Source organism: Gopherus evgoodei, chromosome 3 (assembly GCF_007399415.2).
Source record: "Gopherus evgoodei ecotype Sinaloan lineage chromosome 3, rGopEvg1_v1.p, whole genome shotgun sequence".
NCBI lineage: Eukaryota > Metazoa > Chordata > Testudines > Testudinidae > Gopherus > Gopherus evgoodei.
Window position 1 is genome coordinate 143952610 of NC_044324.1, and position 22826 is coordinate 143975435.

Here is a 22826-nt window from a genome sequence, read left to right on the forward strand (position 1 = left end):
GTTTTGTTCTCCTCTCTGCTACTGACTTCTTTGTGAGACCTTGGGCTAGTCACTTAATCTCTCTCTCTCTCTCTCTCTCTCTCTCTCTCTCTCTCTCTCTCATTCTCTCTTTCCTTCAGTTTCTTTATCTGTAAGGTGGGAATAATAATTTACCTACCCCACAAAAATGTTGACCTGTATTTTATTAGTGTCTGGAAAGAACTTTGAGTTCCTCAGAACGAAGGAGCTATAAAAATGCAAAGCACTATTATCATACACTGAAATAACTTCTTGTTTCTATCACATTTTTAGATGACCCAGCTTTCTATAGACCTCATTCCTAACTGCCCTCTAAAGAAATGCTTAAAGAGGCAGAAAGAGTAACTAGAAAAGAGGCTGTTCGTCATCCTAGCAATACGCCGCTACCTCGATATAACGCCGCCTGATATAAATGAATTTGGATATAACGCAGTAAAGCAGCACTCCGGTGGATCAAAGCAAGTTCAATATAACACGGTTTCACCTATAATGCGGTAAGATTTTTTGGCTCCCAAGGTGAGCATTATATCAAGGTAGAGGTGTAGTACAAAACCATCCAAGGGTGGCCATGTGTAATGTACATATCTAAAATACTTTTTTAAATAATGGAAATACCTGTCTACCACCATGTATTTTTCTCTTGCTGATCTATGGTTCTTGAAGCTAAAAATGAATACTCTTAGTACTTTTGTGAAAATGATGAATAACCCTTAAATTGTGGAGAACAGTGACATATTAAAACAAAGGTGTGATAAAGGCAGTGAACTGAAAAAGAGCATTTCTAATGAAAGGAAGCACTAAAGAGGACATGTCAGCCTTTTTCTAGGTTTTAGGTATTCTTTTGGTGCTTCTGAAAGGGAAGAACTAACACTATAGCCAGGCATAGTGCCAGCAAGTACTGTGCAGACTTCCTCAGAGTTTTGCCCATACACTTCACTCTTGACTGACATCCACATCCCTTTGTTCTATTACAAATCTTCATCTCTTCAGCACAAACAATGAGGCCAAGCACATGTGGTGTTTTGGGAGGTGGGTATACGTCCATCAGAGTCTTTGTTAAGCTTGCCAAACTCATTTTATTTTGTGACCCAATTAGCTCAGCTTTCCAAGAGCCTATTGTATTACTCTAATTTTGTTATCTGTAACAGAAGGTTATCTTTGTAACTCAGCAAATGGACTTTCTCAAAGAGAACATAAGAATGGCCATACTGGGTCAGACCAAAGGTCCACCTAGCCCAGTATCCTGTTTTCCAACAGTGGCCAATGCCAGGTGCCCCAGAGGGAACAGAACAGGTAATCATAAAGTGATCCATCCCCTGTTGCCCATTCCCAGCTTCTGGCTAGGGACACCATCCCTGATCATCCTGGCTAATAGCCATTGATGGACCTATCCTCCATGAACTTATCTAGTTCTTTTTTGAACCTGTTATAGTCTTGGTCTTCACAGTATCCTTTGGCAAAGAGTTCCACAGATTGACTATGCGTTGTATGAAGAAATACTTCCTTTTGTTTGTTTTAAACTTGCTGCCTATTAATTTCATTTGGTGAACCCTAGTTCTTGTGATATGAGAAGGAGTAAATAACACTTCCTTATTTACTTTCGCCACACCAGTCACGATTTTATAGACCTTTATCATATCCCCCCTTAGTTGTCTCTTTTCCAAGCTGAAAAGTCCCAGTCTTATTAATCTCTCCTTATACGGCAGCCATTCCATACACCTAATGATTTTTGTTGCCCTTTATTGAACCTTTTCCAATTCCAATATACTTTTTTTGAGATATGGTGACCACATCTTTATGCAGTATTCAAGATATGAGCCTACCACAGATTTATATAGAGGTAATATGATCTTTTGTCTTATCTATCCCTTTCTTAATGATTTTCAACATTCAGTTCACTTTTTTGACTGTCGCTGCATATTGAGTGATTGTTTTCAGAGAACTATCCATAATGACTCCAAGATCTCTTTCTTGAGTTGTAACAACCAATTTAGACCCCATCATTTTATATGTATAGTTGGGATTATGTTTTCCAATGTGCATTACTTAGCATTTATCAACACTGAATTTCATCTGTCCTTTTGTTGCCCAGTCACTCAGTTTTGTGAGATCCTTTTTTAACGATTTGCAGTCTGCTTGGGACGTAGCTATCTTGAGTAGTTTTGTATCATCTGCAAATTTTGCCACTTCACTGTTTACCACTTTTTCCAGATCATTTATGAATATGTTGAATAGGACTGGTCCCAGTACAGACCCCTGAGGAGCACCACTATTTGCCTATCTCCATTTTGAAAACTGACCATTTATTCCTACCCTTTACTTCCTATCTTTTAACCAGTTACCAATCCATGAAAGGACCTTCTTTCTTATTCCATGACAGCTTACTTTGCTTAAGAGCCTTTGGTGAGGTACCTTGACAAAGGCTTTCTGAAAATCTAAGTACACTATTATCCACTGGATCCCCCTTGTCCACATGCTTGTTGATCTCCTCAAATAATTCTAGTAGAGTGGTGAGGCATGATTTCCCTTTATAAAAACCATGTTGACTTTTCCCCAACAAATTATGCTCATTTATGAGTCTGACAATTATTTTCTTTACTATAGTTTCAATCAGTTTGCCCAGTACTGAAGTCAGGCTTACCAGTCTGTAATTGCCAGGATCACCTCTAGAGCCCTTTTTAAGAATTGGGATCACATTAGCTAGTCTCCAGTCATTTGGAACAGAAGCTGATTTAAATAATAGGTTACAAACTAAAGTTAAGAGTTCTGCAATTTCACATTTGAGTTCCTTCAGAACTCTTGGGTGAACACCATCTGGTCCTGGTGACTTATTGTTTAGTTTATCAATCTGTTCCAAAACATCCTCTAATGACCCCTCAATCTGGGACAGTTCCTCAGATTCATCAACTAAAAAGAATGGCTCAGGTTTGGGAATCTCCCTCACAGCCTAAGCTGTGAAGACTGATGCAAATAATTCATTTAGTTTCTCCGCAATGGCCTTATCATCCTTGAGATCTCCTTTAGCAGCTCAATCATCCAGTGGCCCCACTGGTTGTTTAGCAGGCTTCCTGCTTCTGATGTAGAAAAAAATTTTTTTTTGCTATTATTTTTTGAGTCTTTGGCTAGCTATTCTTCAAATTCTTTTTTGGCCTTCCTAATTATATTTTTACACTCCATTTGCCAGAGTTTATGCTCCTTTCTATTTTCCTCACTAGGATTTAACTTCCACTTTTTAAATAATGCCTGTTTGTCTCTCACTGCTTCTTTTACTTTGTTTAGCCACGGTGGCACTTTTTTGGTTCTCTATGTTTTTTAATTTGGGATATACATTTTAGTTGAACCTCTATTATGGTGTTTTAAAAAAGTTTCCACGCAACTTGCATGGATTTCACTTAGAGCACTGTATCTTTTAATCTGTCTAACTAACTACCTCATTTTTGTGTAGTTCCCCTTTCTGAAATTAAGTGCTACAGAGTAGGACTGCTGTGGTGTTTTCCCTGCCATTGGGATGTTAAATTTAATTATAGTCACTATTACCAAGTGGTCCAGATCCTGTATTCCACTTAGGACTAAATAAAGAATTGCCTCTTCTCTTGTGGATTCTAAGAGTAGCTGCTCCAAAAAGCATTTACTTAAATGATTTAAGGTCATTTCATTTAACGGCTTTGTTGTTCTTTAAATGATTAGTTTCCTGCATGCTAGAATATTTTATTTACATGTATGACAAGCACCTGCTTGTGAATGGAGCGACCAATATATATTCAGGAAGTTAATAGATCATGCTGACCACAATAAAACACCCCTGACACCTTGATTTCTCCCCTCCCATCTCAACCCAGACAATGTTCTTCCCATGCTATTCTCAAAAAAACCTAAGGAAATAGATTAACCTTGCAGTTGCTTTCAAAGCCACAAAATCCAGAGCCTGTTAGGGCAAAGGGTGAGCATATTACAAAGTTAATGACTTCTTTATAAGAACCCCAGCCACTAGTCCCTTCTCATTTAAAAGTGGGGATTGTCAACTTGACCGACTCCTGTGATCACAGGTATTCAGACAAGCAAAAGTGGGTTTTGGGTCTAAAGATAGCAATAGGTAGCTAAGTGAAAATGGCAGTAGGGGCCTAACTCCTAGTGAAATCAAGGACTTCATGTTTACACAGTTTTCTCAACAGCCAAAAAGGCTCCAAAAATTCACTTGTTCTTGTTTAATGAAGGCCAAGAATCTCATGTAACTATAGGATTCCTTCATTTGGGCCTCTAAGAAAAAACAGGACAAAGCATGAGAGTTGGCAACAGCCTATCGACCATGAGGTGTTGGTAAACACACACCAGGCAGTCCCTAGTCCCTTACAGAGTGTAGCAAGCAAAGTCTCATTTAAAAGTAGTAGCCGTGTTACTCTGTATCAGCAAAAACAACGAGGAGGCCTTGTGGCACCTTAGAGACTAACAAATTTATTTAGGCATAAGCGTTCATGGGCCAGAATCCACTTCATCAGACACATGAAGTGAAAAATACAGGAGCAGGTATAAATACATGAAAGGATGGGGGTTGCTTTACCAAGTGCAAGGTCAATCTAACGAGGTAAATCAATCAACCGCAAGATACCAAGGAAAGAAATATAACTTTTGTGCCAGCCATGTACATTGGCCAAACCAAACAGCCTCTATGTAAAAGAATAAATGGACACATATCTGACATTAAGAATCATAACATCCAAAAACCAGTAGAACACTTCACTCTTTCTGGTCACCCAATTACAGACCTAAGAGTGGCAATTCTTCAGCAAAAAAACCTTCAAAAACAGACTCCAATGTGAAGCTGTGGAACTGGAATTAATTTTCAAACTGGACACCATCAGATTAGGCCTGAAAAAAAAAACGGGAGTGGTTGGGTCATTACAAAATCTAAACCTAATTTCCCCAATACTGATTTCTCCCTACTGTTACTCACACCTTCTTGTCAACTGTAATGGGCCACTCTCTTAACATATCAAAAGTTATTTTTCCTCCCTTGGTATCCTGCTGTTAATTGATTTATCTCGTTAGACTGACCTCGCACTTAGTAATGCAACCCCCATCCTTTCATGTATTTATACCTGCTCCTATATTTTTGTCTTCCTGCATCCGATGAAGTGGGTTATAGCCCAGGCTTCTGCCCAAATAAATGTGTTAGTCTCTTAGGTGCTACAGGGCTTCCTCGTTGTTTTTTCTTGTTTAAAAGACTCTCAGCCTAGCTCTAGGGCATGACCCAACACTGCCTACAGCCCCCCCAGGCAAACTCCTGGGGGGGGGGGGGCTCAGTGCCAGGCTCCCGCTCCACCCACGCTTGTCCCTCAGCCCCACCCACAAGAGAAGGGGCAGGTGAGCGCTAAACTTGGCCTTTGAGTCTGGAAAGGCCCCTGCCCGGCGGGTGCCACGTTAATAACCAGCCTCCACAAATCCCCACAGGAGACCCGCTCCCGGGCAGCCAGCGCGCGGCTGAGCGAGGAGCGCCATTCGCCGGCCCAGCTCCGGCGGCCGCCGCTTTGCAGGCAGCGGGGCGGCGAGCGGGACCTGCCTGAGCAACAGCAGCAGCAGGGGCCCTCGTGACAGGCTCCGCCCGCCCGCCCGCGGAGCAGGATCCCTGCAGGCCGCCCCCGGCCCCTCACCATGGCCAAGCATGTTTTCCTCACCGGACCCCCAGGTAACCCCCCGCCCCGGGCAGCGCGGCCCAGCAGCGGGGATGCTCCGGGCGCCTGCAGGGCCGCGTTGGGGCTCGCAGCGCTGGGGGCCCCAAACCAACTCGGGTTGGCACCCCGGTCTCCTCGAGTGCAGCGGGAGTCACCGCCCCGCCGCGGGCCCGCGGTGAATGAGCTGCAGGCGGTCCGCCCCCCGACCTGGCCTCCCTTGAGCCCCTGCAAAAACTTGCCCCCATGTTACTTAAAGAGCCTTTATCCCAGTTCAGGTTGGTACATTTCCAGATGAAGTTTACACCCATCTTAATGCTATTTAAACTGGCTGAACTCCATCTGCGGCGGGGGTCGCACCACTGTAACTAATTCGGTCATTTACACTGTTGCAAAAACCCTGCGTGAAGAGCGGCCATTTCTCTACTGGGTTCTCAACCCGGGGCAGTGTAAGTGAGGGAGGGATTGATTGATTTATTTATTTGGTGATTACCTTGATTTCTCAAATTCTCCATTGAAACGCCCAACAAAACCCTTAAATACAAAAAAAATACAAAAGCTGCTTTTGAATTAATCCAGTCTCCTTTCAAAGAAGTAATCTGCAAATTGCAGATCTGTATCTCACTCTTGCTGTCTGCTGTTTAGGTCAGAAATGTTGATTTCACTAAATCAAGGCTATAAATATACTTTTATTCTCAACAGATTAATGGCATGTAACTTGAATTTCCAGGCACTATTATTTTTTTCTCTGTGTCTTGACAAATTCCTAGACAACTAAGCCCAGATCAATTAAACTGCAAACATTAGCAATTGCCTTTGCATTAATATTTTCTGTAATTTAATTGGAATGAGTTAGAATGTTAAATCTAAATGTACAATATCATTTGTCCCTCTATTCTGAGGCGGTAATTGGAATCCCAAATGGATAAGCTAGACTATGAGTTGAAGAAGCCTGAGTACTTTATCACTGCGAGGGAATCTGATTATCAGTGAGGTAAAACAGGCAGCAGAAATACTATTGCTGTTTTGTTACAAGTTTAATTAATAAACCAACAATTCTTACTGCTTAGCTATCAGATTCAGGAAGTGAGATTATATGGGCCTGATTCTCCACTGCTTTGTGCCTTCTGTAGTTGTGTAGCATGAGCATAAAATACTACCAGGTTAAAGTGGTAGCATGTATGCTCACTTTGCACAGGTATAAATAACTACAGAAGGTGCAAGATAGTGGAGGTCAGGGCCTAAGGCTGCAAAGACCTCATTTATACTGGTTTAACTACATATGGTTTTAAATTGATCCAGTTAAAGCAGGACACCCTCCCTCTTCCACATAGGCACTTAAACTAGTTTAAATCTTGTTTGTATCTGTTTAGTTTGTGCTGGTAAACTATTGAATTAAAATGACCCAGTGACAGATTTAAAATCTATTTAGTTAAACTAGTACAACTTGTCTCCTATAGACAAAGCTGGTGAGGAAGCGGATACTGCCATACTAGTCATTTTATTTTGATTTGAACGCTCACGGTCATTTTGGCTTCATCTGTGCTACAGTTTCCTCTGTATTGTGACCTGCTGCTGATCCCAGTGAAGCCAGCTGGAGATTTGCCTAAATATTGGCCCCTTAGAAAGAAGTCTTAAGAGATTCACAAATCCTTGCAATGTAAACATCATAGACAAAACAATAATCATTACAACAGTAAAAGCGGCAAAGAATCCTGTGGCACCTTATAGACTAACAGATGTTTTGGAGCATGAGCTTTCGTGGGTGACTACCCACTTCCTCAGATGCATGTAAGCTTTTGTTAGAGAAACATTAGATAGTAATAGAATCATTAGATTTCTTTGTTTAACAGGGTGGTGCCGTAGTACAGGGTGAGAACCATCGTACTGCCAACATGTTAAAAAACAATTTTTAAGCACAGGCTTAAAAGCCGTTGGTTTCTGCGAAAGCTAATGCTGGTTGGTGAGGATGGGGCATAACTTTGAGGGACATTTTTCTTCATTATCTATTTTATTTTCTGTGCAGCCCACCAGAATACATGCACCTCATTTAGCCACTAATCTCAAACTAATGGTCTTTGTTAAAAATGCCTGGTTTCTGGTTTTTCAAAAAATTTAAAGGGATTAGGTTTTTTTTTCATAGATGAATATAATAGTTATACAAAGATAATAATACATGTGATTAGTGAGCATAATGAAGTACAGGTATTAATCTCATTAATTTCTCATTCTTTCAATATCCATTGCAACTGTTGCAAAGCCGTAAATTGCAGAAGTAATTACTAAAACCAGCGACAGATTAGAAAACTATATTTAGCATGGAGCATTTTTAACATCTAGTAGAAATCTCACTAAAGAGAAGGTCTAAAGATGTTTAGAATTTTACAGATTGGTTTGAACTAAGTTCTGTCAAATATAGGCATTTTCATTACTCACCACCATGATATGTGGCTGGTACAACTGTATTTTAAAAAAAAACTCTTACCTTACCTAGCCTAACCCTGTGCAAACTGTACTATAGATTAGACCGGTATCTGAGGATAAATTGACTGCTACCTTTATTACTTAGATATAAAGCTCTATGGGGCAGTCTTCTTGTTCTGTATTTGTATAGCACCTAGCACAAAGGTGTCCTGGGCCATGGTTAGGGCTCCTAGGCATTACAGTCATACAAATAATAATTATGCTAGTATGCTTGTGCTGTACAAGACACGATAGACTATGGGACAGATGCAGATAGGCGCCCATTTGGATTTTCAAAAGTGCCAATAGCCCAGATCCTCAGAGGCTCCCAGCTTCCATTAAATCATTTAAATCAACAGTTAGAAGTCCCAGTATCTTCGAGGACCTGGGCCTAGGTGTCTAATCCCTATCAAATTAGGCACCTGGGCAATTTTTGCAAATCCCATTAGATGTCTGCCTGTGTTGTCACACACCTAAATACCTTTACAAATGTGACCCATAGTCTCTGCCTCCAGGAGTTTAAAGGCCTGCTCTGCCAGATACTTGACACTTTTGATCCATAAATAAATCTGCTTCGACAAGACAGCTGACTGGTATGATAAAAGAGATGAAATAATGACACCAGATTTTGTGTGAGATGGAGGTAAATTTGAGTTTAAAATAAGAGTCAGCCAAGAGATATATTTGTGATGTAGCCGGGAAGGACACGTCCATTGTGGGATTGGAGAGAACCTCTGGAAGACTGCCAGCATTCACGTAGAGGAAGAGGCATATTAAATACAGTCTGTCCTCCCCTGGTGGGGTATGTGGTGAGAAGGATTTCTAGATCCACTTTGGGATGGATTATTTTCCCTTCTATTTGTTTAGAAGTTTATTCCTTTCATTAGAAGTCATTTTGTCTTCTAAGGCCTGATTTTTCAGAGGCAATGAGCTGCGCACTTACCGCTCCTCTGAGGCCAGTGGGAGCTGCAGATGCTCAGCATCTGTGAAAATCAGGCTCAGAGGGAATGCAGTTATTTTTAACCATTTACTCTAAAGATGTGATGAACTCAGACCTTTTTGCCAACGAGAGAACAAATGGCACTGGAATAAAGGGAGGTTATGTACACCAGAGGCCTACAGACTTTCAAAATGTAATATGAAACCTGACTTCTGTTCATTCTTTTTTTCCCTCTCCCGAATAGGGGGAAAGTATTCAAATATTAAAACTTTTTTGGAGAAATCAGAATTAGGAAAAACATCAATCTGTATAAAATGTGTGCAACCAGCTATCTGTCTGCCAAATGTGATTGCTGCCTCAGAATGGACAAGTTTAAAACCAGGCTTTAATGCTTTGCTTGCACTAATAATCGGCACTTCCTTATTTTAGGGATTGGAAAGACGACATTGATCCAGAAAGCCACTGAAGCCCTAAAATCCTCTGGGGTCCCTATTGATGGATTTTACACAGAGGAAGTCAGAGAAGGCGGCAGGAGGATAGGATTTGATGTCGTCACTTTGTCTGGGAGACGAGGAACTTTATCTAGACTCGGGTACTGCTGTTTTATAGATTAAGGTGGTTACTGCTTATGGGGCAGTCCTGCAAGCCCTTCCACGCACTAAATGCCCCTGGAAGTCAGTGGAATTTCCACACACACAGGGCTTTAGGATCACGTTCTTTGTCTTTAGATTCTCTGGGTCTGATTCACTGTTATCCTTCACTTTATGGAGACATTTGCATCTCTGCCAAGTTAACCTAAAACCCTCTACCAGCTCAGAATGGTCCTCCGGCTTTCCCACTGGTGCAGAGCAGCAATGAACTGGGTCCTCTGACTGCAGAATGGTCTCTGAGTCCCTGTAGAAAAATAGAACATGCAGGCTGGTTTCATGATCTCAGACACTATTTTTTTCAGGTTGGAAGGAAAATAACTTAGTTCCTTCAATTACTTTCTAAGGGACAGACCTGATGATCATGAATCAGAGAAGATAAGTTCAGATAAGCTGTCTACAACAAGCCACTGACTGCCCCATAAATCCCATAACTGGGTTTTTAACTAGGCAAGTATTTCAGATCCCCATACAGGAGGTCTAAAATACATATGAGTTCAAAGTTTCTCCTGCTTCACTGGACATATTCTCAGCATTTAACACTCCATGCAAAACTTTGGCCTCTTCACCCTGTTATCTGTCTTTCTGAACAATGTTTAATACCACATTTAAATGATACTGTGACTAACCTATGATAGTGTGTCTATATACTAGGAGGAAAAGCTGTATATTTCCTGTTTTGCAATTTGCAGCATATCCAATATAGGGATTTTGTTTGTTTGTTTTTTAGAGGGGTGGAGGGAGTCGAATTTTAAAGGAATCTGGCTGGTTAGATAACCACTTCCATCAGCACAGCTAAAAGTATTAAAGCAAATTATCAGCATGTTTGTGGTTCATATTATTTACACCAACTTTTTTGTAAATTCAGTTCTGATTCTTCTACTGCAAGACGCGAATATTGTGTTGGACAATACTTAGTAGACCTGGTTTCATTTGAGCACTTGGTGCTTCCTGTGCTGAGAAATGTGAGTATCTTATGAAAGCTTCTAGAAAGCAGGTACAACAGAGTATTATAAGACGACTTGATAGGTTAAAGTTGTTGGGTAGCAATGACTCTTGTTTTAGGTTTAGCTGTCCTGCACTCACTGTAGGATCTGAAGGAGGTGTGGGGAGTGGTTCTCCTGTGATCTGAAAGACTTTCAGGAGATCCCTTTGCCTCCTCAAAACCACTCTTCCTGGTCCCGCGTCCCTGTGGCAGCACATATCTTGTAGAACTACTCTTATGACTGCACTGTATCGGTTGTGACAGGGAGCCACAATCTTGGATATTGGAGGATTCCGCAGCAGATCTTGTTGTGGCAAACTGCTGTTTCAGTTCACTCCTACACCCACAAAATGTATGCTTTCTTCCTGCAGAGCTGCAGTGGAGGAGTTTCCATGGGCTTCCAAGAAGGGGAGCCTCCTGCGGAGCCAGAACCTCTCTCTTACTATGATCCACTTTTCCTAGCTTTCCCCTTCCTGTGAATGTAGAGAGAATGTTTCTGGTGGAAACAGTTTGGTTTTTTTAAATCAGTGTTTTCCTTTTTTCATTAGCCTTGTTTCAAGAGATTTGCAAATGTGTTACATTGGGAGTTGCTGATAGTAACTTGAGGATCTGTCTATTGCTGCTTACAGAGCACTCTGTTGTATTTTAATTTCCATTCTAGGTATCATCTGTTCAAAGCACATTCAATGGTACAAGTGTTGTCAGCATAGGTTTAAAGAATTTTCACCAGCATCCAGTAGTATAAACTGGGGTCTGGATTTACAATTTCTGTTTCCAGGCTCCATTTCTTCACTTATGAAATGTATTGCTGACAAAATTGGCACAACCAGGTGTCTGAAGTGTAAATAATGAAATGGCTTAATGCCTCCAGTTCCTGTGTTCCTTTGTGCTCCATCCTCCTCTTTCCTTCCATTCACATGCTATCTGAAGTTTGTTTGAATCATATGTGAAGTAGGTAGGTGATGACACATCAGATACTGTGCTTGTAGTGAATAATAGGCAACGTCCTTACTGGAATTGCTGCTCTCCTACCCCTCGCACCCAAATTAAACTAGAACAGATCTTCTGTCAGCATCTTCAAATAAATATTGCAACAGCTGCTGACACCACTATTAGAGAAACCCTTTTGATGGTGATTTAACTACATTGCTAAAATTAGGTTAGGCTAGGGGAGAAGAGAATTTTGCAAGGCATCTGGAAAGGACAGGGAAACAGAGGGGGTAGGAAACAAAGATGAAGTTGAGGTTTTTTGCCTATCTAACACTTTGGAGAAGGAACAAAAATACAACCATATGGCAACAAGGAGGATTGAAGGAATGTAAAGAGGGTAGGAAGACAAAGAGGAGAGGCGACATTAGTAATATTTACAGATTTTGATTTTTTTTAAAAAATGAAACCTCACTTATAGTAAACTTAATCTCTGGGGAAAAGACCTCGCTAAACAAGGGCTGCACTTCATATACTCACAAAGGATAATGTAACTGATTATTTAATAATATAAATTCAACACGGATCTTACTAAAGGGACTCGAGGAGTAGTCATTTTATTCACAAGCATAATGGAGCTGTGTGTATGTGTGAAAGAGAATCAAGGGTAGAAAGGAGTTGGAGAATTGAGATAGGGCCTCATCTTGCTCCCATTGAAAATAGTAGCAAAAGTCCTATTGATTCAGTGGGAGCAGGATCTTGCCTATAGGTAGTACAGAATGGGAAAGGAATAGTGTGAAAGGGAAGGACAGGATCAGATTGGAATAGGAAGAGATCAATGGAAAGTAAGGGTAGGTGAAGCAAAGTAGATATATAAGAACTAAAGGGGAAGGTAGGTATTGCAGAAGGGTGGTAAGCTAGTAGAAGTATAATAATACAAATAATCTTAGGCCTTGGCTACACTCACACTTTACAGCGCTGCAACTGGGGTGTGAAACCCCCCCTCCTCCCCCCCGAGCGCTGCAAGATACAGTGCTGTAAAGCGTCAGTGTAATCAGGGCAGCAGCGCGGGGAGCGCGGCTCCCAGCGCTGCACGCTACACCCGTAAGGGATGTGGTTTACATGCAGCGCTGGGAGAGCTCTCTCCCAGCGCTGCTGCTCTGACTACACTCACACTTCAAAGCGCTGCCGCGGCAGCGCTCCCGCGGCAGCGCTTTGAAATTCCAAATGTAGCCATACCCTGAGATGGTTACCAGTACATCTACAGGGATCTCATTAATATTTTTGTAGGGACCATGGGACAGCAGCATATGCCAGATAGTTAAAGTCCTTTAGTGGATGGTTTGTAGAAATAACAAAATATATCAGATGTTAGTCTCTGAGTCCCAAGGCCCCACTACAATTTACTGGAAAATGTAGACTGTCAGTTTAGAATTGGATTAGCCTGCTTTGATCACAGAGCCTCTTGAAACAGTATATGCTACTTAACATATTTGTGGGACTGCTTAGACTCTATGGACCAGCTCACACTGACTTCACCGGGAAATAGAGTGAATGCTAAAGTGGGTTCTGTTTGGGGCTCTGGAAACTACACCTGAAGGGACTGAGGATTCTGTATAAAGAAGCAGCTCCATTTCTTAGCACTTTTCCTAGTAGCAGGTACTGACTTCTCAGTTCACTGATCTGTGAAAGGTTTTAGATAAAACTACCCCACCCTGCAGGGACTCAGCTCTGAAAGGTTTTAGGAAATATGTTACGTAGTGCATCCATTTTCGAAGGCGCTAACACTTTCTAGCTTCACGAGGGACAACATGTAGACTGGTTTCTCCTTAAGTTACATACATAGGTGATGTCTGCACTTATTCATAGATTAACAGTGGGGTTTTGACTTGAGTTGATTTGCTGCTTACAGACATAAATAATAGAACTTGATTTTTCAGTTAATAGCCTTGGAAGAGGGTGGTGAGCTTGCTTTCATCTAATCTGTAGCCTGTCAGATTTCTGTACTTTATTGTTGTCATGGTATAATTCCCCACTCTGAACCTTAGCATCCAAAAGATGGGTACCAGCATGAATTCCTCTAAACTCAATTACCAGCTTAGTACTTGTAGTGCTGCCACCAACCAGGAATTCCAGTGCCTAGTACACTCTGTTCCCCCCAAAACCTTGCCTGGGGACCCCCAAGACCCAGACCCTCTGGATCTTAACATAAGGAAAGTAAACCCTTTCCCCCACCGTTGCCTTTTCCAGGCTTCCTCTCTCTGGTTACCCTGGAAGATCACTGTGATTCAAACTCCTTGAATCTCAAAACAGAGGGGAAAATTCACCTTCCCTCCCTCTTTATCTCTCCTGCTCCCAGACTCTCCCTGAGAAAGTAATCCTAACACAGAGAGAAAATTAACCTCTCTCTCTCTCTCCCTTCCCTCCTTTCTCCCCACCAATTCCCTGGTGGATCCAGACGCAGTCCCCTGGGGTCTCACCAGAATAAAAAAACAATCAGGTTCTTAAACAAGAAAAGCTTTTAATTAAAGAAGGAAAAAACAGTAAAAGTTATCTTTGTAAATTTAAGATGGCATATGTTACAGGGTCTTTCAGCTATAGACACTGGGAATACCCTCCCGGCTTAAGTATACAAGTACAAATTAAAATCCTTTTAGCAAAATACACATTTGAACTCCTTCCAGCCAAATACACATTTGCAAATAAAGAAAACAAACATAAGCCTAACTCGTTCTATCTACCTAGTACCTACTATTCTGGACATATAAGAGACTGTATCAGAGAGATTGGAGAGAAACCTGGTTGCACGTCTGGTCACTCTCAGAACAACAACCAAATTCTAACCGCACACACACAAACTTCCCTCCCTCCAGATTTGAAAGTATCCTGTCCCGTGATTGGTCCTCTGGTCAGGTGACAGCCAGGCTCACTGATCTTGTTAACCCTTTACAGGCAAAAGAGATATGAAGTATTTTTGTTCTGTTAACTCTTACTTATCTGTTTGACAATTGTTTTATGTGCCATCTTAAAAAGTAGTTGTGAAGTGAATAGATGAAGCATCGAGCGCCTATACTATCAATGGCACGCATATCACAGTTTGGAAACCCCTGCCCTAATTTTAAGTGCATTTGCATGGGTCAACAGATAAATACAGAGTTTTATGGGTGCAGTGATGTGAATGCAGCTTTGAAAATCTAGTGCCCCTCAGACTTAACGACAGTAGCTGGCACGTAAAAATATTATCACATCTCTGCCAAGCAGCAGCAGATGTTGAGGCTTTGCAAGTCAGTTTCCTTGGGAGAAGGTATCAGTAATTTGGAGTCTAAGCATTTTCTTATTGTAACTTGTTCTTTATACTATATACACCAGTCATTGAACAGAGGTGGTCACAAACCACAAGCAGACATTCTCCTCTTTTTCTAAAATCTTAGCCCAAACACTAATAACTTGTTCATAGGAAGCAACTCTTCACCAAGAATTGACTCTAGTTAGGGAGATTAAGTTGGAGAGCAAGCTCTCCTGCTGTTTCCAACAGCTTCCCCCAAAAGAACCTACATCACAAAACTAAAAACAATATACTGCATCTTCAAAGATTCTACACTACTCACATGCTAAGAAAAATAACATGTAAAATTGTGTGACTGCGTCATCAGGTGATTGCTGCCCTAAAACTGCAAATCTCAGTCAAGAACAACTGTTGGGTCTTCCTTTCTTCCCATTTGGGATCCTGTTGTTTTCCTAGGTTACAGGCTGGTTGGCTGCTGGCATCCTTAGCAACTGGGGTGACTGGCTTTTCTGCCCTTATGCTCCAACACTATTTCAAAGAAATGTTTTTCCTGAACTGACATTTCTCCCACAGAGAAGAGTGGCTCTTAGTTCAGTCTTGATTTCTTCCTGCTTTTTAATCCATTTGTGTATCTTTCCTGTAGGTCGATCTTGGCAGTGACACAGGGAAAAAAGTGCACGTAATAGATGAGGTTGGTAAAATGGAACTCTTCAGCCAATCTTTTATTCAAGTGGTTCGTCAAACTCTGACTGCTTCAGGGACCACAATTCTTGGAACTATACCAATACCTAAAGGCAAGCCATTGGGTCTTGTGGAGGAAATAAGAAGTCGGAAGGATGTTAAGGTGTTCAATGTAAGTAACCTCTGATACCTTTAGGTCACCAGTGTGAATCTGGCTCAATTTGAATGCTATCAATGGATGCCTGTTGGATAGCTCCAGTGAAATGAAGTCAGTGGTCTCAGTTGAGTTCTTAATGGGCAGATGTTCACCTCACACACAGAAAAAGCACAATGGGCACTTTTGTTGGCAGACTCTCACCAGAGAAACTAAAGATTGAATGATGGGTCTGTTGAAGGAATATTAGTACTGTTGTTTCTAGTGTTCCCATCACCATGATACGAAAGTGCCAGACCAGTATTCATTCATTCTTTCAAGTATAGTTCATCTTTGAAAATTGTCCTGCAGAACCTTTGCCACCAATAATATGTGAGAAGAAAAGAACCTACCTTGACACTGAGCTAATTTTGAGTTTGCAGGATTGTTAATTAGAGGAGAAAGAAGGCTTCCCCCCCCCACCCCCATAAGTTCAGCATGCCTTATCTGGAGTCACAATAACATGGAACCCATTGTTACAGCACTTAGTTTTCAGATAGGAACTGCACTTTAAGACTCTGCAAATCAAGCATAGACAAATTCTCAAATCCTTATCCTAACAGTTATGTAGTCTCCTCATAGAAATACCAGTCTAAGATGTTTGTTTATTAAGCATCCAGAAAGATGCTAAACGTTTAACAAAACAAGCAAAAAAATAAAATTAAAAAATTTGGTCTCTGCCATTCAGTTTAATTTTGGTTGATATTTATGAAAACTAGCACACAGAATTAGACCATATTTCCAGAACAGAACAATAGATTCTTATGAACTACAAAAAGTCAATAATTGTGACTTGTCAGAAAATTAAGATGCATGGAGAGAATGTTTTAATGCAATACACCATACAAGTAGATACTAATGTATTGTAGTTCATGATTAGGGTGATGCAAGTTATGATGTGTGCTTACTATATTTTGTGTACATCAGTAATTAAGACTGAATAAATGATGATGAAACAAAATAAGTATTTCTTCTGATGCTGCTTTATAGGCTGAATAATCTTATTTAGTGGTTCTGTTTAAAGCACATAATCATAGAATATCAGGGTTGGAAGGGACCTCAGGAGATCATCTAGTCCAACCCCCTGCTCAAAGCAGGACCAATTCCCAATTAAATCATCCAACAGATTTTTGCCCCCTATCCCTAAATGGCCCCCTCAAGGGTTGAACTAACACCCCTGGGCTTAGCAGGCCAATGCTCAAACCACTGAGCTATCCCTCCCCCATGAAAATGTTTGCCTTACTGTGCCATGCAGCTCCCCTAAATAGTCACTTATAGTGTCACATGTTATGTGGTACGTGAAATAATACTAATGGCATGGGATGGTCCTCCTCCCGCCCCACACTGGAGCTATACAGTGTCCTTACTAGGAATGCCATTGACCATTTCTGCATCATCTAAGAACCAGCGCCTTGTATCTGCAGCATCAATTGTGATTTATCCATCCCTGTCATCAACCACCATATGCTTTAAAGTCTCCTCGCTTTAAAACCCAGGAAAGCCAAATTTCTTCTTGGTAGCAGGCCACATCTTCCTCACTGAACATCACAGCATCACTCATGCCATCTCCACCTATGTCTCAGCAGACTTCTGGACACTAGGCCATCTCCATTCACTATTGAAGTCAATTGGAATTTTTTGCTGTTGCCTCTACTGTCAAGAACAACTGTTGGGTCTCTACTGGGACTAGCATTGTAGACAACCGTATCACATTCTCTGAGAAAGTCAGCAGTCTGTTTACATTGCTAGGATCAGGATATATAGTTCTGATTAAGGAAAACTGCTTACTTAATCCATTAGCTGAAGTGCAGGTGATGAGGAATGTAACAGCCTGTGATGGTTCTCAAGTCACAGGGGCCTAATGTCCTGAAGCATCATCTAGCAGGATATCTGCCTTGCATGTTAACATGAATATATTTATCTGTTCCTTCCCTGCTGGTTCAAATTTGTGCATGAAGCAGGAACCGAAGCTGTCTGTAATGATGCAGGTGTTTCTGCTGGCTATTGTAAGCAATAGATCAGTCTCCATTCTTGAATTGCTATAACATGGGGGAGGACTTAGCATGCCCCCGCAGCCCTTGCACAGCCTCGCAGTCCTCAGCCATTTCTTGCTGATTTTTGCCATGGTGCAGTTTGTTTTTGTCTCCCAGTGTACAGGTAGACAGGCATCTCCAAACCAAACCTTGATGACTTATTGTGGAATTAGGCCATGTATGAGGAATTTAGCATAGTTATCTCATATCCTCTAATTAATCTTTTAATAGGCATTCTAATGTCCAAAGCTGAGCATGCAAAGGCTGCTGTTCTTTTGCTTGCACCATTGTTGTCCACTTGTGACCAAATCCTTAGCTGGTGAAAATAGGTGCAGTGCCGCTAACAGTGGTTGAGCATATAGGCGTTAATATTTAATGTAGTAAGTATGAAACTCCTATGTAATAAGAGCAATTTTGTATTGGTGGTGGTATTTTAATTACTTCTTGTAGGGTAGCATCTTGGAGCCTCAGTCTTAGATCAGGACCCAGTTGTGGTAAATGCTGTAGACTATTGTCCCTGCCCTCAAAGAACTTACCCTCTCTTTTTGCATGGCTCCATCTTTTTGAGGGAACTAAATCTTCCCAGTGATAATGCAGGGTGGTCCACCTTCACTGCCCATTTCCCTAGAACTTTTCCTTTATAGGTGTAGTATTATACATAGTATAGAAGCCTAGGTTATACTCCAAAGCTGGCTTGCAGCCATTTTCTCCTTAAAACCTTCCTTTTGCTTTTGTGAAAATACACTAGTGAAGTTTGGGTTTCCAGCTTTTTTTTTTTTTTTTTTTTTTTTTTTTTTTTTTAAAGACAACAAGAATCCATAGTAGGTTTCAGTGTGGAAAAACATAGCATCATCATAGATCAGGGCAATCAAACCATGGTGCAAGACTCAACGCGTCACAGGAGGTTAGGAACCAGAGTCTACAGAAAGTTAACATCTTTGAATTATAAATAATGCACGTTCTTTCTCTGATATTCGGTCAGATTCCGTATGACATGGAGTAAGTGTGTTTATGGATTGTTAATACATAATCTTTATGAACTGCCCATACATCATCATTGTAATTCTAGTAAACTGAATTTATGTAGATTTTTTTTACTAGTAGAATGAAAAGCACCCATCAGCAGAGATGTATTTCTAATTTATAAAATCATCCCTCTGAAACATGACCTTTTTCTAAGCCCTACACTTATGCTGTTTATTGAAAGCAATATTTCTCCCTTTCCAATTTTCACCTTGTCCCTTCTGTTGCAACATTTTCATGGAGATTTTTTTTTAAATAACAACACTTCCTTTCCTCTGTCTTCGGCTCTTGATATAGTTATCTTGCATTTGGTTTTTGTGGCATCTGGTAACTACATGTCAAATCCTATTTGTATTGTGCCTAGTAAAATCAGAGGTACCAGACACAAAATCATTAAAGTCAAATGCCCAAGATGTTCCTGATCTATCTGTGTCAGTTTATTTTGAATTTTTTTTTTTGTAGTCCACTTGGTTTCCCTTTTTTCTTCCTATGCTCAGAAGAGAAAAGGGCTCTAAACAGAGATTTTTTTGCAAATTGATCTTTCCCTGAACATACTTGTCTTTTTATTGGGATAATGGACTTCATAGTGTTTTTGCATGCTTGGAATCTTGGTGGTGGTTCCTTCTTTCTTACCTAGATGCTTTGTAATAGTGATGTCCACAAACACTTTCAGCTCTCTGGATATTAATATAAATACTGGCATTTCTAATATGATATAAGCATTGCAGTTTTTTGTTCTGTCATGTTGTCTGGAAGTCAGCCCACAACTTGGGACTAGACCATCTCTAGAGGTTAATAAGAGCAGAACATAAGTACGGAAAGTCTTGCAAAATAGCCGTGAAGATTTCCTAATCTGTACAATATGTTTGCCAGTATTCTCAGTTTAGATAATTTCTTGCTGCATATATGTACATAAAGGCTTTGGATACAAAGGTATTTTACATGCCTTGAACATATGGATATTGCTATTTTAAATGTTCAGCGGGTCACCTGAAAGTCAAGATAATGGGTGAAGTCAAGAGGTTTACTGTGGGACCATGGCATCTGACTTACCTGTGTTGTTCACTGTACCTTGTGTCCCATGATAAATATCCTGTAGAGTGATTGCACTTTTGAGTGCCTCACTCTGTGTTTTTGTTACTTTTCTTGGCCAACATTCTGAGTAACACTTCAAAGACTTCTTCCCTCCCTCCTGTTTTCCATGTCACTCTTTCAGTTGCCCATTATTGTATCTGCTCCCTGGAATTAAAACGGCCTGGATGAAAATACTATCTCAAATTGCATACTGTCTCTCTTCAGGTTCACAATGTCTGTGGTCAGCAGTTACATATGGCTTCATTTATTGTATAGAGTAACAGATTCGATATTACCAATATGTTTATATGTATAAAAAGAATACCCAGAATTACTCTCTGTTTTCAGCATTAACTGTTGTATTGGAAGGGATATAGAATCTCATGCTTCAGAGCTTAAGCCAATTCGATCTTTGTTTACAGTGAGACTTTACTGGGGGCAGATGATCCCACATCTGCCTACTTTGCGCTTTCTTGCACCTGCCTCTAAAACATTTGTTGCTGACCACTATCAAAGACAGGATACTGGACTAGGTAGACCATGGTCTGATCCAGTTATTGCACTTGCATATAAGAGGTGAAATCTTGGGCCCCACTGAAGTCAGTGGGAGTCTTGTCATTGACTCTAGTGGGGCCAAATGTTACCCCAGGTCTCCACTTGTGCGGGCACAAGTAGTTTTGTACATACACTTCTGAAGTGCAAACACTTGCATAAGTGTTAGACCTTGTACTCACAAAATCCAACGGTTGTACAGGCATAAGAATTCATCAGTTATGTGTAGTGGTGTTTGCACTTTCAGAAGCTCCTAAACTTTGTGAGACAAGGTGTGTGAGCTGTTATCTTTTCTTGGACCAACTTCTGTTGGTGAAAGACACAAGCTTTTGAGTTTACACAGAGTCCTTCTTCAGGTCTGAACCTAAGAAGCGCTCCATGTAAGCTCAAGAGCTTGTCTTTTACCAGCAGAAGTTGATCCAAGAAAAGATATATTACTTCACCCACCTTGTCTCTCTCTAACAACCTGGGACCAACACAGCTACAGTAACACCTAAACTTTAACTTTTTTTAAATTTTTTTTTTAAAATTATCCAAATATTCTGAGAAACCTAGGTATCTTAGCATCAAAGCAGTGTTGTATAATATTCAAGAGCTTGTTTTAATTCTTCACTGCAGAAGTGGTTGACACAAATAAGACATCCTTATTGAAATATAATCCTATCAAATACTGAAGACAGAAAAATCACTGCTGTGCAGCATGTGAATGGTTGAAGGTATCTTGTAAAGCATTTCTAGTAATGAAGAAAGTATGTGGTGGCTGTTTGAATGATTTCTGTCTGTCATTCACAAGTGAATAATCACTTGTATTTGCAGCACTTCTAAAGATTTATTCTAACAGTTTTACATAGGTTTCTAGGTGTAGCAGATGGGGGTGGCCTGTAACAAGAGGAAGCAGATGTTTCACAGAGTATTTCTCTCCTAATAGGGAACTATATGCTGGACTTGATATATATATATTTTTAAATTCAAATGACAGAGATTGGTTATTTAAAGGGTAAGCGAAATCCTAATATGTTAAAATTTTGATTTTTTTTTCCCCCACCCCTCCCATCTAGGTTACTAAAGAAAATAGAGACACATTTTGCAAGATATTGTAACAACTGTGCAGAATTGCAGGAAATGAAGACCATTTCTTTTTTGTAACCATAAGCTCTTATATTGGAGGGCCCAACCCTACTCCAGGCCTGGGGCAACTTTACCAGTGTCTTCAATATGAGCAGGATTGAGTCTGTAGCACTCTAAATGTGAAAATGGGACAGTGGGCTTCCATGTTTGTTTGTTTGTCAGTTGTTTACATATAATTTACTCAGTTCACAAGGTTTAAAAAGACTCATCCTGGGATCCGAAAGTCAAGCAGTTGTTTCTGATGCCAATAATAGTAGCGCAAATTCAATTAACTATTTATTAAATTCAGTGGAACTATTGATTCAGCCCCTAATCCTGCAACATATGGTGAGGGTAGCGTGCTGTGTCTACAGAGAAGCATTGAAGTCAGAGCTCTGCACAGGCCCCACAGGCCTCCTGCACATTGCAGAACTGGTGGCTGACACCTATGTAATAGAATGTTGTCTGTGCAAGATTTTGCTCGATCTGCTTTGTGCATTATCACCACCACTAACACTGACCCTGGGGTTCTACAGCAGTGTGCCTCAACTAGCTCTCCAGTATACCTCAATGGGTCAGCATTACGAATGATGATGAACAAAACAGATAGCTTGATTCTCACGTGCAGGATAAGTAAACTGAGCAAATGTGATCTGAAATCATAAGACAAGTACATAATATAAATGGACAATTCATTTACAGAGTTGAATTTAGAGAAAAGATTAACTTTAAGTTGCTCAGACAGTGCTTGATAGGAATGCTACCTACTCTGTTTTTCACATTTTCTTGTAGCTAAAAAAAAAAGTCTTCAGGACCCTGGCTTTCTTCATAAATCTTGACAGATGTTTTTCATAAAATGTTTAAAATATTCAAGCAGTAGACTTAATGCTGCATTGACTATCCAGGTTTAAAACTCCATTATGGCTTATTGATGCTTAACAATTGTTTCCTTTTCCAATTCTGTGCATGTTTTTTTGGTAATGATGAAACAAGAATGAGAGTAGTTAGACAACATATATCCCCAGGAGGTTTGTAAATGTGTTTAGGAAAAAAGCATTACCACTTAATCAGTCTTGCATGTCATAAACTAAATTTCCAGCCAGGTATACTTTTGTTTTCATGCAGCTTAAAGAGTTTCTACTTCAAAGATTTTGGAATGAAAAGGACTGAATTCCTTCCTTTCTTGTGTAGAGTGTAACAAATGTTAAAATAAACATGTTGGTTAAAGGCA

General features: G+C 40.5%; 1 protein-coding gene across 1 annotated transcript; it reads left to right on the plus strand.

The window, feature by feature from the left end:
* The first annotated feature begins 5364 nt into the window (after positions 1 to 5364).
* NTPCR (nucleoside-triphosphatase, cancer-related) lies at positions 5365 to 22826 on the plus strand. Its single transcript, XM_030556903.1, has 5 exons — positions 5365 to 5701; positions 9517 to 9679; positions 10603 to 10699; positions 15576 to 15785; positions 21547 to 22826. The coding sequence occupies exons 1-5, from the start codon at positions 5668 to 5670 to the stop codon at positions 21586 to 21588; spliced, it is 546 nt and encodes a 181-aa protein (XP_030412763.1). The 5' UTR covers positions 5365 to 5667; the 3' UTR covers positions 21589 to 22826.

Excerpts from the sequence above, each read along its gene's own strand:
- NTPCR (XM_030556903.1), top strand. The coding sequence starts at position 5,668 with ATGGCCAAGCATGTTTTCCTCACCGGACCCCCAG. Across the intron at positions 9,680-10,602 it reads GGAACTTTATCTAGACTCGG|TTCTGATTCTTCTACTGCAA; the intron begins GTACTGCTGTTT and ends TTGTAAATTCAG. Across the intron at positions 15,786-21,546 it reads AGGATGTTAAGGTGTTCAAT|GTTACTAAAGAAAATAGAGA; the intron begins GTAAGTAACCTC and ends CCTCCCATCTAG.